Source organism: Buteo buteo, chromosome 2, assembly GCF_964188355.1.
Source record: "Buteo buteo chromosome 2, bButBut1.hap1.1, whole genome shotgun sequence".
NCBI lineage: Eukaryota > Metazoa > Chordata > Aves > Accipitriformes > Accipitridae > Buteo > Buteo buteo.
This window is the reverse complement of record NC_134172.1, coordinates 68,073,804-68,088,467: the sequence shown is the minus strand read 5'-3', so window position 1 is coordinate 68,088,467 and position 14,664 is coordinate 68,073,804. Positions and strand designations below refer to the sequence as shown.

General features: G+C 42.7%; 1 protein-coding gene across 1 annotated transcript in view; it reads right to left on the bottom strand.

The window, feature by feature from the left end:
* Positions 1–14,664, bottom strand: part of TOP1 (DNA topoisomerase I) — a 79,294-nt gene that overhangs the window by 16,151 nt on the left and 48,479 nt on the right. The window contains exons 6-9 of the mRNA XM_075059339.1: positions 12,656–12,751; positions 6,587–6,662; positions 5,481–5,578; positions 982–1,097 (exon numbers count right to left, since the gene is read on the bottom strand). Coding sequence (XP_074915440.1) covers positions 982–1,097; positions 5,481–5,578; positions 6,587–6,662; positions 12,656–12,751 — 386 coding nt within the window. The remainder of the gene's footprint in view (positions 1–981; positions 1,098–5,480; positions 5,579–6,586; positions 6,663–12,655; positions 12,752–14,664) is intronic.

Sequence of the window (14,664 nt, the reverse complement as noted above, 5' to 3'; positions counted from 1 at the left end):
CCCAGTTCTTCTCAAACCCTAAGAAAGAAGTCTGTAGACATCCCTGATCACTATGCTACTTGCTTGAAGATAGCCATTAATAGGATGCAGTGTGTTTATTTCACTACATTGTTGCTGAAAATGAATGCCACCTATTTCTCAGTACTTAAAACCAGTGTTGTGTCACATGAAAATAGCACATTGCTCCTGGAAGAGTTCCATGTGCAGATGTCCCCTTCACCAAAAATTATGTTTTCATCCATTCAAATACCTCCCACTTAATTCAATCCTGGGTTAATTTGATCCTTCATTTAACATGATCACAGGACTAAAAGGAAACACATGGGTCATCAAGTCCAGTCTCCAGCAGGCATCACATCATATAATCCCTTCCACACGAGCCTCTAACAACCAGTCAGCCCAGCATATTACAATCCCACACCAATTAGTTCTACCACACACAATGGTTAGTGAGTGGGACCATGACTTACACCAGTGGGCTGTGTCCTTGAGGCCAGGGTCATCCCATGCATTCCTACAAGATCCTAATCATCTGTATCAAAATTCAATTGTCTTTTATTCCGCTCATGCCACCAAATGATCATGAATTTCATCACAGATGATGGAAGATGCAATTTATAAGGTCAAAGAAAAGAAAGCAAGCCTAAAGGTGACCAGTGATGAAGTAGCTACAGTTATGTACTCTACCAGCTATACACTGCTACTGTCAGGTGTAAGACATTCATACTGTCAAGTAACCTGAGAGATTTACCACCACAACAGAGTGAGAACAAGCTCATCTCCATGTCAACTCAGCAGAATTCAGCAGGCTGTTCCTTTACTTCCACAGATCCTTCCTTCACTGAGCTGTTGAGGAACTTCTTTTAAGCTAACCACTAAAACAAAACCACCTCCTCATCTCTTCAGTCCCCGGAAGAACGCCACAATACCCTGAGAATGTTTATTTCTCTTCCCAGCAAGTGGAAACACAGATTAACTCACCATCATAATAAAACTTGACATTTTCAGGCAGAGGTTCATATGGTGGAGCAAATACAGGACCTTTGTGCTCTAGGAACTTCCATTTAATGCCTTCAGGGTAGCGTTCTTCTTCCCACCTTCAAGAGAGAAATATGAACCAATACAATTTAAGCTCCTAATCTTCATTTTATTACTATGTGGGTATAAGAGTATGCTAAAGAAAATCAGCAAGCAATCATTGCTTTGCCAGGCACAGACCAAGTACAAATATTCAATGCACTATCACCATTTCTTTTTATTTTTTTTAGAAAAGCACAGCCATGTCCATGAACAGAACACCGTGGGTCACAGATTATCTGATGACACCATAGCCCTCACCTCCCACTTGCTATTCTTTTCACAAAATCACACAGCTGAAAAAGCTTAGAACTTAAGAAAATGAAGAATTCAGTCTTGTAAAGCAGCTAGGATCATGCCAAATTAGAGTCAGCTGTGATCTAACATCAGGTCCAGGATGCCTGCTCAGCAAAGCCAAACAATTGTAGTATATTATGCAGCTGCTTTCAGATGTGGACAAGTATGCCATTAAGGGCAGAGATAAAGAAACAGATGTTCATTTATGACCTAAATGAGAACAAACCTGCTCAGACAAGAAAGACTGAAACCTGCTCTGTCATTTTAAATTCATTCCAATTCTTTGGGTAAGAAAAGGATACTTGAAGAAAAACAGAGTAGCACTGGAAAACTGCAAACTTGCCTTAAAGCACCTCCATAAAAATGTTTTGCAAATGATGCATTAGGTATCACAACACAGCAAGGTAGGCGCCACCAATCCCACATTCCAGCTGAACAAACTCACAGGGTCAGCAATTCATCTACAGAGAAAAGGTGTCCCACCAGGCCAGTATCCTCCCCCCAGTTCCCAGTACCCTGTGCCCAAGACACTGATTCCACACTCCTCTCCTCCCCTCTACACTTCTTTCATGATTACCAGAACATTACTGCTACATGCTGCTGGCACAGGAGTCCCTGCTGAGAAATGCTATTTTACCTTAGTGATTAACCAACTGGAAGACCATTAACCTGTCACAGCACTCAGTCTTTGAACTGCCCAGACAACTTTGTCGAGCAGTCATGACAATAAAAAAAAAGTTTAAGTTTCCCTCTAGTGTCAGCCCTATGGAGCAGTCCCATTCTGGGTGCAACAGCAGCTGAGAAAAGGTGTGCATGTACTGCACGCGTGTCAGGAATTCTGATGCACAAATACAGATCACTTCATCCCTAATGACACAACAGAGTCACTGTACAGAAGATGAGCACTGTATAGAGAAAAAAAGAGCTTCTGCTAGAAGACACTCAAAATGCTTCAATGGTGCCTGTACATCAGTAATTTGAAACAACAACAACTGTATGCGACACAGTGCTTTGCTATAGTTAGAAAGGCACCATCTTTGACCACAGCACTAGACCTGACTTTTTCTTATGAGAAGCACAGTAACATCTTTAACAGCAAAGCGCACAATCCCAGCTATCAGTACAAAACCTGCATGTCAGATTTCAGTCCCTGGCTGGGAAGAAGGCTTGAGTAAACTATGTTGATATAAGAAACTAATATTTACATTTGAAGTCTAGATCACAAATATTTACATTCCTAATGATTGTTTTTAAAATTAATTAGAAGCTAGAAATCTAAATATTTTGTCAAACATAGGCCTAGGTTCTTCCACCCAGAAGCTGCTTCCAACAAAATAAATCTAAACCATTTGCCTCTCCTCCCAGCCAGAAAAAGGTTATCCTCTCTGACAATGAGTATTTTTATCCCACTAAGAAAAAAAAATGAGGTAATCATTCACAGTAGCTACTACTTCAGACAACAGGTTTGTCATTCTTGCTTTTCAGCTGTGGCTTTTTAAGACTTATCACTCTGGTATTTACTTGATGAGAAATTCTGTTCCTCTACCCATTTGTGTTCTTTTACAAAGGATGCATGCAAAACGAGTACTAGAAAGGTCATAGTTTAAATAGCTGAAACACATTGTGCCTTTTGGGACAGCTACAAGGAAGCATGGGATCCACAGGGTAGTTTCTAAGCCCAAAGCTACCAGAAAGTTTGCCACAAAAAGATCACAAACCATTCCCAGTCCCACCTTCACCTTCCTAAACCTTGCACATAAGTGCTAAGACAAAAGGTAAAAGCTACCCTCCTAAGGTTAGCCAATCTTTCATCCTCCTTTGGTTTTAAACAAAAAAAGCACTACAGCAACACCGCCCAAGGTAGCCCCTGGTCCTAAAGCAACGTTCTACAAATCATTTTGTGGGAGCAAGAAGAATGCTGCCTATTAGGAAAGCTGCCTTACTGATTTCAGCAGAAACTGCGCTAATCAGTCATACATGTTCCTCAATCAAATCCTGTATCAAACCTGTATAAGGGTGGCTCAGGAAGGTAGAGTTGGGGATGGTTTTTCAAGTGGAATGAAAATAGAGGAGATTCTTAGGAAGAAAACAGAATACACCTCAGCGATACATTATTTCAAGGAAATGAACTTGCTGTAACACAAGGTGGGAGAAGTGCTCATAAGGTATACTTCTGGATCACATATTCTTCACATGCTGACAGGGTGTGAAAATGACCTCTAAAAGAGCTCCACATGGTGATGAACGAGGCCAATGCCTTGGGAATGTCTAGCATCGAGTATTCACATAAGTGAGGATGAAAATGCTCAAGGCAGCAAGCACTTGAGGAAGCAGCCAAAAAAAGATATCAGACATTCAGAAAATTGACTCAGATGGAACATAAAATGCCCTTAAGAGATACAATTGAAGTGCAGATTAAACCCTGTCCAGCAAAGACACGCTATACAAAGCTGCAGATGGACAACAGGAACACCAGCAGAAGGATGCAGTTACCTACTGCCAAATTTTGCAAAACATGCTTTCAAAGGCAGTTTTCCTCAGCAGTAAGCACAAATTGCAGAGCTTAACACAGCTACCTGGGACTGTGCTGCCAAGGCAGGTGAGGGGAGGACAGTATGGCTTTCCAGTAAAGGTTTGCTGTTGAAGGATACAGACTACAATAAAAGGGAGCTGTGATAACAGAATATTAAGTTAGAACCAGCAAGGGCAGCTGAGACAAAGCCAAAAAGACAACAGATCGTTAAGGCTTAAAGAGACATTTCGTAGCTTCCTATTGCTTCATGTCCCTGTAGTTTGTTAATGTCAAAGCACATTAAAAATATGCTATCAAAGGGATCAAGAAAAAAGTGGATTGCTCAAAAAAAAATCAGGATAGTTTTGGGGAGGGTCCTGAAAACCAAATTTCTAAGAGTATACAAGTATGAAAAAAATATGCAAGTGCTCATGTTCTGAGGAAGCTATGACAATCCAAAAGAAATATGCAAAGACTATAAACACTACAGAATAATTTTTCTTTTTAAAGGTGAATCAGTAAGAGTGACAATAAAGGGTAAAAGACTGAACCTGAAAGGATTGAAGAAGATTGCAAAGGCATTCCCCAACCCTACAGATCTATTAAAAATAGCCAAATGATCTGAGAAAAGAAAACACTCATGGTAACACCATCCCCAAAAGGTCATAAAAATGCATCACAGGAGATTACAGGAGTGCAGAAAACACAAGGCCCAAACTTCAAAACACACAAGTAATTGCTCCTCAAATCCAGCAAAACAATAGCTTAAATTACTGTGAGTAGTTAAAAAAAAAACAACAGCAGGTTTCTTACAGAGCACTACTGATGCAGCACAGGCCTGTCTTCCAAATGAACCACAAAGTTCAGATTTATTTTAAAAAGGTTCTAAAAAAATTGAAGAGTGAGTGAAAGCACAACTTCAGCTACTCGGCGATGTTACTTTAGGATCCTGGGCAAGACAGAAAGTGCTTTCCATTCAAAACTTATTTTCGAAATACATTTTCCAAACAGCCCAAGCTTAACTGGTCACTTGACCAATTTTCATTTTTGTGCCAGAGGCAGGAACAGTTTTGAGAGGCTTACAGCTGACATCCAGCTAGAAGAAAAAGGTAGACACCCTCTCATGTTGTACCCTCTACATAACTAGTATTCCAGTAGATCTTATCTGTGTTAATGTATCTGCACATATTTATATATTCCAGCTGATACTCCAAGCCCACAAGTTTTCATATTGCTCTGAAGAGTGTCAGCAAGGAGCAGGTTCTGGGTACAAGAACACTGGTATCTGATCACTGTGAGTAGTCTCTACATTCTACAGATAAGAGAAAAAAACCAACAAAAGAAAACAAAAATCCCACAAAAAACTTATTTCTTGTTTTATATATACCAAAATGGTATTTCGCTTCTACTTCAGAGGATAAACACAGTGAATGAGATATTTATTTAGAGCTTACCAGAACATAAGCCAATTATTCAGAACAAATCCTCATGAATCAATGAAAGAGAAAGCCAGATGTGCTTATTCAGTCAGCATGGGAGGTAATAGGGAAAGTCCAGGTGCAGAGCATAGCCTAATTCATTGATATATAGTTACCATTTCCATTTTTGCTCCTCTTCTTTTTTCGGCTTCTTTCTCTTGTCCGCTTCAGGGACTTTCTTATCTTTGTTTTTTGCTTTCTTTGCTTTGCTGTCCTGCAAAATAAGAAAGAAACTGTTAGAACAAGCTACTATATTTCCCCTCTCACTGAAAAGATGTTTTAAAACTAAAAGACTGTCTCTTGGGGTATATAAGTTTGACCACAAACAACTGAATTACTGTGGCTTCACTACATAAATGCGCTCTTAGATCATCCTATTAAGTCAAAGTCTGCCAATGGTGCCACTCAGGTTTTAAGCCAAATTCCTCTACTTTACACTTGGGACATGCAAAATGCACACAGCCAGTTATTCTGCCTCACCTGATAAGTGGCAAGTTTGGGCCATAGTAACATGGTTGCTTAGTTATAGAAACACCCTCCTTGGCCTGCACTAGTGTATCTAATTTGGCAAATGCTACAGAGCACACTTACACTGCTGTGAGGTGGCTTCTGGGAATGTACTGGTATATGCTCACTATAAAGACATGAATTAAAGAATTAACCGTGTTGCCAGGATGTTCTTGCAACATGTGCCTCACAAGGGTATTTTTGCTAGATCTGAAGTGTAGTTCATTAGTCTCAAATTATGTCTAACCTCTCTTCGCCAAGTCCCTCTCCAAAGAAATTTCCATCCTAGGCTCCATCTATAAGCTTTAAGCGCCTTTCTAGCAGCTGATCTCAGATTCATCTCCTCCGCTTCTGAACTGTGCCACATCATCTGTGCAATTACCAGATGTTGTTAGTAAGGCTCCTCTACCCTCTGTGAGCTACTTAACAGAAGGACTGTGAATTGCCTAGAACAGGCTGGAAGTTCGCATCCAGAGGCATCTTCTCCATCCATTGTTTTAAGGGTAGGAGACAAAGTTTTCCTGACTTTTTATACATTATGGCTCAGATAAGTTAACCTGCAACATAGGTGGAGATCTACCATATGCAGCTTTCTCCCAGACTGGCACCTGCCTTCTTACCCTTGAATCAGATTCCCCCTGCTCTACATAATTCAACACCAAATTGTCAGCTTTGCTTTTCTTGATCATAGAAATAAACTTGTCTTTCACGTTACCTCTTCTTCCTCTTGTTTCCTTTTCTTTGCTTTCTTGATGTCTTCTGTTTTGATTTTCTTGGGCTTGTACTCAGCACTGTAAGAAGAAAAAGACTAGCTGATGAACATAATCCATTTTCCAGTACAAAAACCAGAAGTCATATGCATACAAAGCTTCTAGAAGTCACAAACACACAAAGCTTGTGTGCAGAAGTTCACAATATTTCTGGCATGTTTAATTTCTAAAGAATATAATTTTATGCCCCAATGTCTGAAGACTGAATAATTCACATCCAGCAAAACAGCCCCTACAAGTTTCAGACTGCTGAAGCAAAAATCTTCTTTGATGAAGAATCGATTCAAAAGCATTAGTAACCACCTAGTGATTACATGGGATGAGATAAATGGGTGTCCTGGGTTCAGCTGGAATAGAGTTAATTTTTACAGGAACCTGGGAGGGGGCATAGTTTCTGTGAAGTGCACCACCAACCTATGCCAACTCATTGGCAGTAATGTCCCGGAAAGAAGGCTACGGACAAGCGGTGGACAAACTGGCTGTCCAACTGTGGCAATACGAAGGAAGTCTCTCTTTCTCCCTGCAGGCCTGTGTCTTGGCTGTAGAGGAATTGTCCCAGGAGTTCCAGCAATTCAAAGTGGATATGTCCTTCTCCCCACCTGTACAGGCCTGCATTGCAGCTATTGGGAGTAAACATTCCTCTGCCCAAGAGAGAGGAGAGAAAAAGTACACACGACGGGCTAACCTGTGGTTTTACCTGCGTGACCATGGAGAGGACATGAGGAAGTGGGATGGAGAACCTACCTCAGTCCTAGATGCATGGGTACATGAGTTGTGAGAAAAAGCAATCAGAAAAGAGGAGTCGTCTTGGAAAAATGCTGCTCTAGTTTCCCGTGAGCAGTTCCCCAGGCAGAGTAGAAGTGCTGATCTCATTTCCGATCCTCTTGAAAGGACTTCTGATTCACATTTGTGAAAAGTGAGTAACGGATACTCTAACCAGGATTAGAGGGGCCCTGCCTCCAGCCAGGTGGGGGAAAGGGACAACCGAGTCTAGTGGACGGTGTGGATTCGATGGCCTGGCACATCAGAGCCACAGGAATATAAGGCTCTAGTAGACACTAGTGCACAATGTACCCTAATGCCATCAAGTTATAAAGGGGCAGAACCCAGCTGTATCTCTGGTGTGACAGGGGGATCCCAAGAGCTAACCGTATTGGAAGCTGAAATGAGTCTAACCGGGAATGAGTGGCAGAAACACCCCATTGTGACTGGCCCAGAGGCCCCGTGCATCCGTGGTATAGACTATCTCAGGAGGGGGTATTTCAAGGTCCCAAAAGGGTACCGTTGGGCCTTTGGTATAGCTGCACTGGAGACGGAGGAGATTGAGCAGCTGTCTACCCTGCCTGGTCTCTCCCAAGACCCTTCGGTTGTGGGGTTGCTGAAGGTTGAAGAACAACAGGTGCCAGTTGCCACCACGACGGTGCACCGGCGGCAATATCGCACCAACCGAGACTCCCCGATCCCCATCCATAAGCTGATTTGCCAGTTGGAGAGCCAAGGAGTGATCAGCAAGACTCACTCACCCTTTAATAATCCCATATGGCCCGTGCGGAAATCTAATGGGGAGTGGAGACTAAGAGTAGACTATCGTGGGCTGAATGAAGTCACGCCACCGCTGAGTGCTGCTGTGCCAGATATGTTAGAACTTCAGTACAAACTGGAATCAAAGGCAGCCACATGGCATGCCACAATTGACATTGCTAATGCATTTTTCTCCATTCCTTTGGCAGCAGAGTGCAGGCCACAGTTTGCTTTCACTTGGAGGGGTGTCCAGTACACCTGGAAGTGACTGCCCCAGGGGTGGAAACACAGCCCCACCATTTGCCATGGTCTGATCCAGGCTGCACTGGAAAAAGGTGAAGCTCCAGAGCACCTGCAGTACATTGATGACATCATCGTGTGGGGCAACACGGCAGAAGAAGTCTTTGAGAAAGGGAAGAAAATAATCCAAATCCTTTTGAAGGCTGGTTTTGCCATAAAACAAAGTAAGGTCAAGGGACCTGCACAGGAGATCCAGTTTTTAGGAATAAAATGGCAAGACGGGCGTTGCCAGATCCCTATGGATGTGATCATCAAAATAGCAGCTATGTCCCCACCGACTAATAAAAAGGAAACACAGGCTTTCTTAGGTGTTGTGGGCTTTTGGAGAATGCATATTCCAAACTACAATCTGATTGTAAGCCCTCTCTATCAAGTTACCCGGAAGAAGAACAATTTTAAATGGGGCCCTGAACAACGACAAGCCTTTGAACAAAGTAAGCGGGAGATTGTTCACGCAGTAGCCCTTGGACCAGTCCGGACAGGACAAGATGTTAAAAACGTGCTCTATACTGCAGCTGGGGAGAATGGCCCTACCTGGAGCCTCTGGCAGAAAGCACCTGGGGAGACCCAAGGCTGACCCCTGGGGTTCTGGAGTCGAGGATATCGAGGATCCGAGGCCCGCTATACTCTAACTGAAAAAGAGATATTGGCAGCATATGAAGGAGTTCAAGCTGCCTCAGAAGTGGTTGGTACTGAGACACAGCTCCTTTTAGCACCCCGACTTCCAGTGCTGGGCTGGATGTTCAAAGGGAGGGTCTCCTCTACACATCACGCGACTGACACCACGTGGAGTAAGTGGATTGCACTGATCACACAATGGGCTCACATAGGAACCCCCTATCGCCCAGGAATTTTAGAAGTGATCATGGACTGGCCAGAAGGCAAAGATTTTGGAATGTCGCCAGAGGAGGAGGTGACACGTGCTGAAGAAGCCCCGCTGTATAATAAACTGTCAGAGAATGAGAGACAATATGCCCTGTTCACTGACGGATCCTGTCGCATTGTGGGAAAGCATCAGAGGTGGAAGACTGCTGTATGGAGTCCTACACAACAAGTCGCAGAAACTGCTGAAGAAGGTGGTGAATCGAGTCAGTTTGCAGAGGTGAAAGCCATCCAGTTAGCGTTAGACATTGCTGAAAGAGAAAAGTGGCCAGTGTTCTACCTCTATACTGACTCATGGATGGTCGCAAATGTCCTGTGGGGGTGGTTACAGCAATGGAAGCAGAGCAACTGGCAGCGCAGAGGTAAACCCTTTTGGGCTGCCGCACTGTGGCAAGATATTGTGTCCTGGCTAGAGAATCTGGTTGTAAAAGTACGTCATGTAGATGCTCATGTACCCAAGAGTCGGGCCACTGAAGAACATCAAAATAACCAACAGGTGGATCAGGCTGCCAAGATTGAAGTGGCTCAGGTGGACCTGGACTGGCAACATAACGGTGAGCTATTTATGGCTCAGTGGGCCCATGATACTTCAGGCCATCAGGGAAGACATGTAACATATAGATGGGCTCGTGGTCGAGGGGTGGACTTGACCATGGACACTATGGCACAGGTTATCCATGAATGTGAAACATGTGCTGCAATTAAGCAAGCCAAGCGGTTAAAGCCCCTGTGGTAGGGAGGGTGATGGCTGAAATATAAATATGGGGTAGCCTAGCAGATTAACTATATCACACTCCCACAAACTTGCCAAGGCAAGTGCTATGTGATTACAATGGTGGGAGCAACCACAGGATGGCTGGAAACATATTCTGTACCCCATGCCACTGACCGGAACACTATCTTGGGCCTTTAAGAACAAGTTTTATGGTGACACAGCACCCCAGAAAGAATTGAGTTGGACAACGGGATTCACTTCTGAAACAACCTCATAGACACCAGGGCCAAAGAGCATGGCATTGAGTGGGTATATCACATCCCTTGTCACGCACCGGCCTCTGGAAAAATCAAATAATACAATGGACTGCTGAAAACTACATTGAGAGCTATGGGGGGTGGGACTTTCAAACACTGAGATACACATTTAGCAAAAGCCACGTGGTTGCTTAATACCAGAGGATCTGCCAATCGGGCTGGCCCTGGCCAACCAAGACTATCTCCTTCTACAGTATGTGGAAAAGTCCCTGTAGTGCACATGAAGAGTACGTTAGGGAAGACAGTCTGGGTTAGTCCTGCCTCAAGCAGAGACAAACCCATCCAAGGGATTGCTTTTGCTCAAGGACCTGGGTACACTTGGTGGGTGATGCAGAAGGATGGGGAAGTTTGATGTGTACCTCAAGGAGATTTGATTTTGGGAGAGAATAGCCAGTGAATTAGGCTGTATGATATTAACTGCTAAATTATCTATAATGGCTATATGCCATATCAAGGGTATCACAGTAAGAATTACCCAAATGACTGAAGGATGGACTTTGAAACTGAGCCAAGTGCAACAGTGATAGAACTTGAACTGGCACCCAGCGATTTCCTCAAGATCAACACCTTCAACCTGCAGACCAAGAGCGTGGGTTGCACCAAATGTACCAGCCGCAAGCTCCAGAGGCAGCATGCAACAATCCAATACCTCACACCATGTCTCCTATCCTGAAGGACTGTTAAAACAGATGGAGCCCCAAAGTCATGGACTAAAAATTGATGGACACATTAGAGGGACTGCCCATAGACTAAGGGAATGCTATTTGTGTGGGTGGGTGTCCATATACATATGTATATAAAAGACAAGGAAAGTGGTGGTGATTAGTTGGAAAATATAGGATCTGGGCATGATGTAGATGGTATAGAATAAGGGGTGGATAATGTCCTGGGTTCAGCTGGGATAGAGCTAATTTTCACAGGAACCTCGGAGGGGGCACAGCTAGGACAGCTGACCTGAACTAGCCAAGGAGCTATTCCATACCATGTGACATCATGCTCAGTATATAAATGGGGAGCAGGCTGGGGGGGGCTTCTCAGCTTTCAGTGGGGTAAGTGGTAGAGCATGAGGTTCCGGGTGGTGAGCAGTTGCACTGTGCATCACTTTTTGTATATTCTTTTATTAGTACTGTTGTTGTAGCTTCTCTTTTTGTGTTGTCCCAGTAAATTGTCCTTATCTCAACCCTCGAGGTTCCCGTTTGGGTTTTTTTTTTGTTTTTTTGTTGGGGTTTTTTTCTCCTTTCTGATTCTCCTCCCTATCCCACCGGAGGGGGGCGGGAGGAGTGAGCGAGCGGCTGTGTGGTCCTTTGTTACCGGCTGGGCTGAAACCTTGACAATGGGTGAAAGCTTAGTGGCACGTTCTACACTCAGCTCCTTTTCCAGTCATCAGTCTGGGATCTGCCCACAAGGCTCACTTTTTGCATCCCCTGCTAGTTCAAACAACAGCAAAATTGACTACTGGCAAATTCTTAATCTTGCCATTGCAGACATGACATGGGAGGTCACAAAAACTTAACAGGAGGCAGCAAATGATTACGCACAAAAAAAGATGTCACGCCCATCTCTCTTGGAAACTGAGAAATACCACATAAAACCAGAATGCCACTATGGTTAAACCCTTCCAACCCTTTAACTCCAGGCTGCTAACAAGGTCACATGTTAGCACATAGATGGATGAACATAGATGGTGACAGATCACAGCATGATATAAGTGGCCTTTTATTTTACTGGGTAGGCTACTATATCGGGCAAACATTACGTGTATTTTTCTTTTGATTGAGACAAAAATCCTCAGCATAACCCACAACATATTTAGACTCTAGGTGAATCATGCCAAGCAGTGCAGGCAAACCTCCTCCTCACCCCCAAACAGGCTGACAATGCATTTTCTTCCTCTTGTGCAGTCATTTCCTCACCCAACAGAAACCACTGCAGTCACTTAGCTAGCATTAATACCTCACTTACTCAGATTTATGTTTTACAGTCTTCATTTGGTGTCTTTTCTCTACCTACCTTCTAGGTTTTTTCTTTATTTACTAGCTCTGCAACATTTCACAGCACCATTTGCAGAAGCAGGTAATGGTACTTTGCCTTGGACACCACAAATACTATCCTTGCCTTGCTCAGAGAACTTTTAACAGCATAAGGAGCGTGGTCTCAGACCTCCAGTCACCCACCTTAACAAGTTTGCGCTGATGACCTGAAATCCCACCTGCTCCCTCAATGTTATCTTTTTAAAACTGAAGGCAAACACCCAAGTCAGCAGCACCCACGCCACTTACTCATCATCTTCTCGAGGTCTCTTCAGGGGTTTGGAGTCCTCTTTAGGAGATGCATAAAACCCATCATCATCTGGTTCATCTTTAATACGCGGTGGACTAAAAAAAGAAGCAAAGAAAGATGGTTCTAACTTCAAAGAGAAAGTTTCTTGGACACCAGCAACAACTCAGTTTTAAGAAAGTATCATCTGCAAAATGGACATGTCTTCCAGTCCTGGAATGTGTTGTTATCTCAAGACCCCAAAGACCTGAGGTGTGTGAATATAAACATATATTCTCTGAATATCCACAGACAGCATAAGGAGAGAGTTATTCACTGTCTACGTATTTGTCATTTCTCAAGCAACATCAAGATTAATTTCAACTGCTTAGATTTCAATGTGTTTCTTTGAGGTTTTGAGTAAAACCAACTGCAGCTTCCGGCACTTTCAAACATACTTAAAACAAAACTGAAATGCATGCATGTGTGCAGTCAAATAGAGGACGTTACTTAGTTTCAACTCAATAGCCTTATTGAACCTGATAAGAGAGAAAAAGATTATCAACTAAACAAAGATTTGAAAGCTATTCCCCTGAATCTTTTGCCAACTAAGTAGAGGCATGTGAAAACCAGAAAAGGAAACAAAGATTTGGCAAAGTTAGACTCATCAGTCTTTTTTCACTGTCCAAACTGCAGGAAGCAAACAATCTTGTCCCTTTTAACAGACTGCAAATATTAAGTTAGGCTCAACATTTTCAGCCATAATGTCCCAAGACATCAGTTATAAGAAAAAAAAAATAGAGTATGAGTGCAAGAGAGACTATCCCTTTAAACAAACTCATTATTTCTAGATTTCACAGAAGCATTTCACTTATCTTCATAAAGAAAAAGATGTCTGAGTCCAAAATTACATTTTGAAGCACTTAGCAGTCCTCCACTCAGGTAGAGAAAGTAACAGTGCCACATTGGGCTCTCCTATTCATATTCAATCAGCAATTTCTATATCAAATTGACTCAGTTTCCAAGTCAACATGCAGATTTTGCAATTGGATGGAGTGGGGAAAAAAAAGCAGCATTCTACTTTGTAGATCACAGTCAGCAAGAAACATTCTGGAGTCTTATTTTAGCTGGTAATGTGTCCATGAAGCTGAACAAGGCAGTTCACTTTCACAGCTGTAAAGCCACTGCAGCGCTGGCAGATGCAACTCAGGGGAAACAGATATGTGCTGCTATAAGAAGTCATTTCTGAGGCATTGCCTGCAATTAACCAAGACACAAGTCTGCAGCACATAGACAGTTACAAAACGTTTATGGAAAAAGAGATATTTGTCCCATTTAATTTATTCTCCCTTCCAGGCAGAAATCTAGAACTACTGTTTATTAAGTTGCTAGGAATTTTATCTAGTCTATTTTAACACTGAAATATTTCGCAATGTTTTGTAATAGTGGGAAATAAAGTGTGATTATATTAAAAGAAAGGAGCTGTATGACCAAGCTGAACCTTGACTTGCATTGTTTCCAAGACTGTAACATTGCTCATCATACCAAGTCTTAAGGAAGAAAATCAAAACCATCTGAGTGAGGACATTTTTCTGTGGTGAACTTGTAAAAACATTTCAGCGGGAAAAAAGAAAATAATTACTTTCCTCTTAGCTAGCTTTTGGCCCTGAAAAAGGCACAATTATGATGGCTCCTCCAGGCTTTCCTCAAACACACACAAAAATGCTCTTGGACCTAAAGAGGACCCAGTTACCTTGATATGAGAATACCCAACATCCCCGGTGAGATTAGCACATGCTTGCAATTCTACTGAATAGTAAAGACTAGAAAGAGTTATTATTAACCTTCTCCTACACCATGAAACACCTGAATGTCATTGCTTTCTATTTCTAGAGTATCCCCAAAAGAGCCTGGAGAGGGCGCCTCTTCCCTGTGCCAAGCATAACTACTTAGTTTGCATTTTAAATAGGAGTAAGAAAATGAAACAGATGGAGGAACTCGTGTCAAGAGGGCACATGCAAAATACACAAAG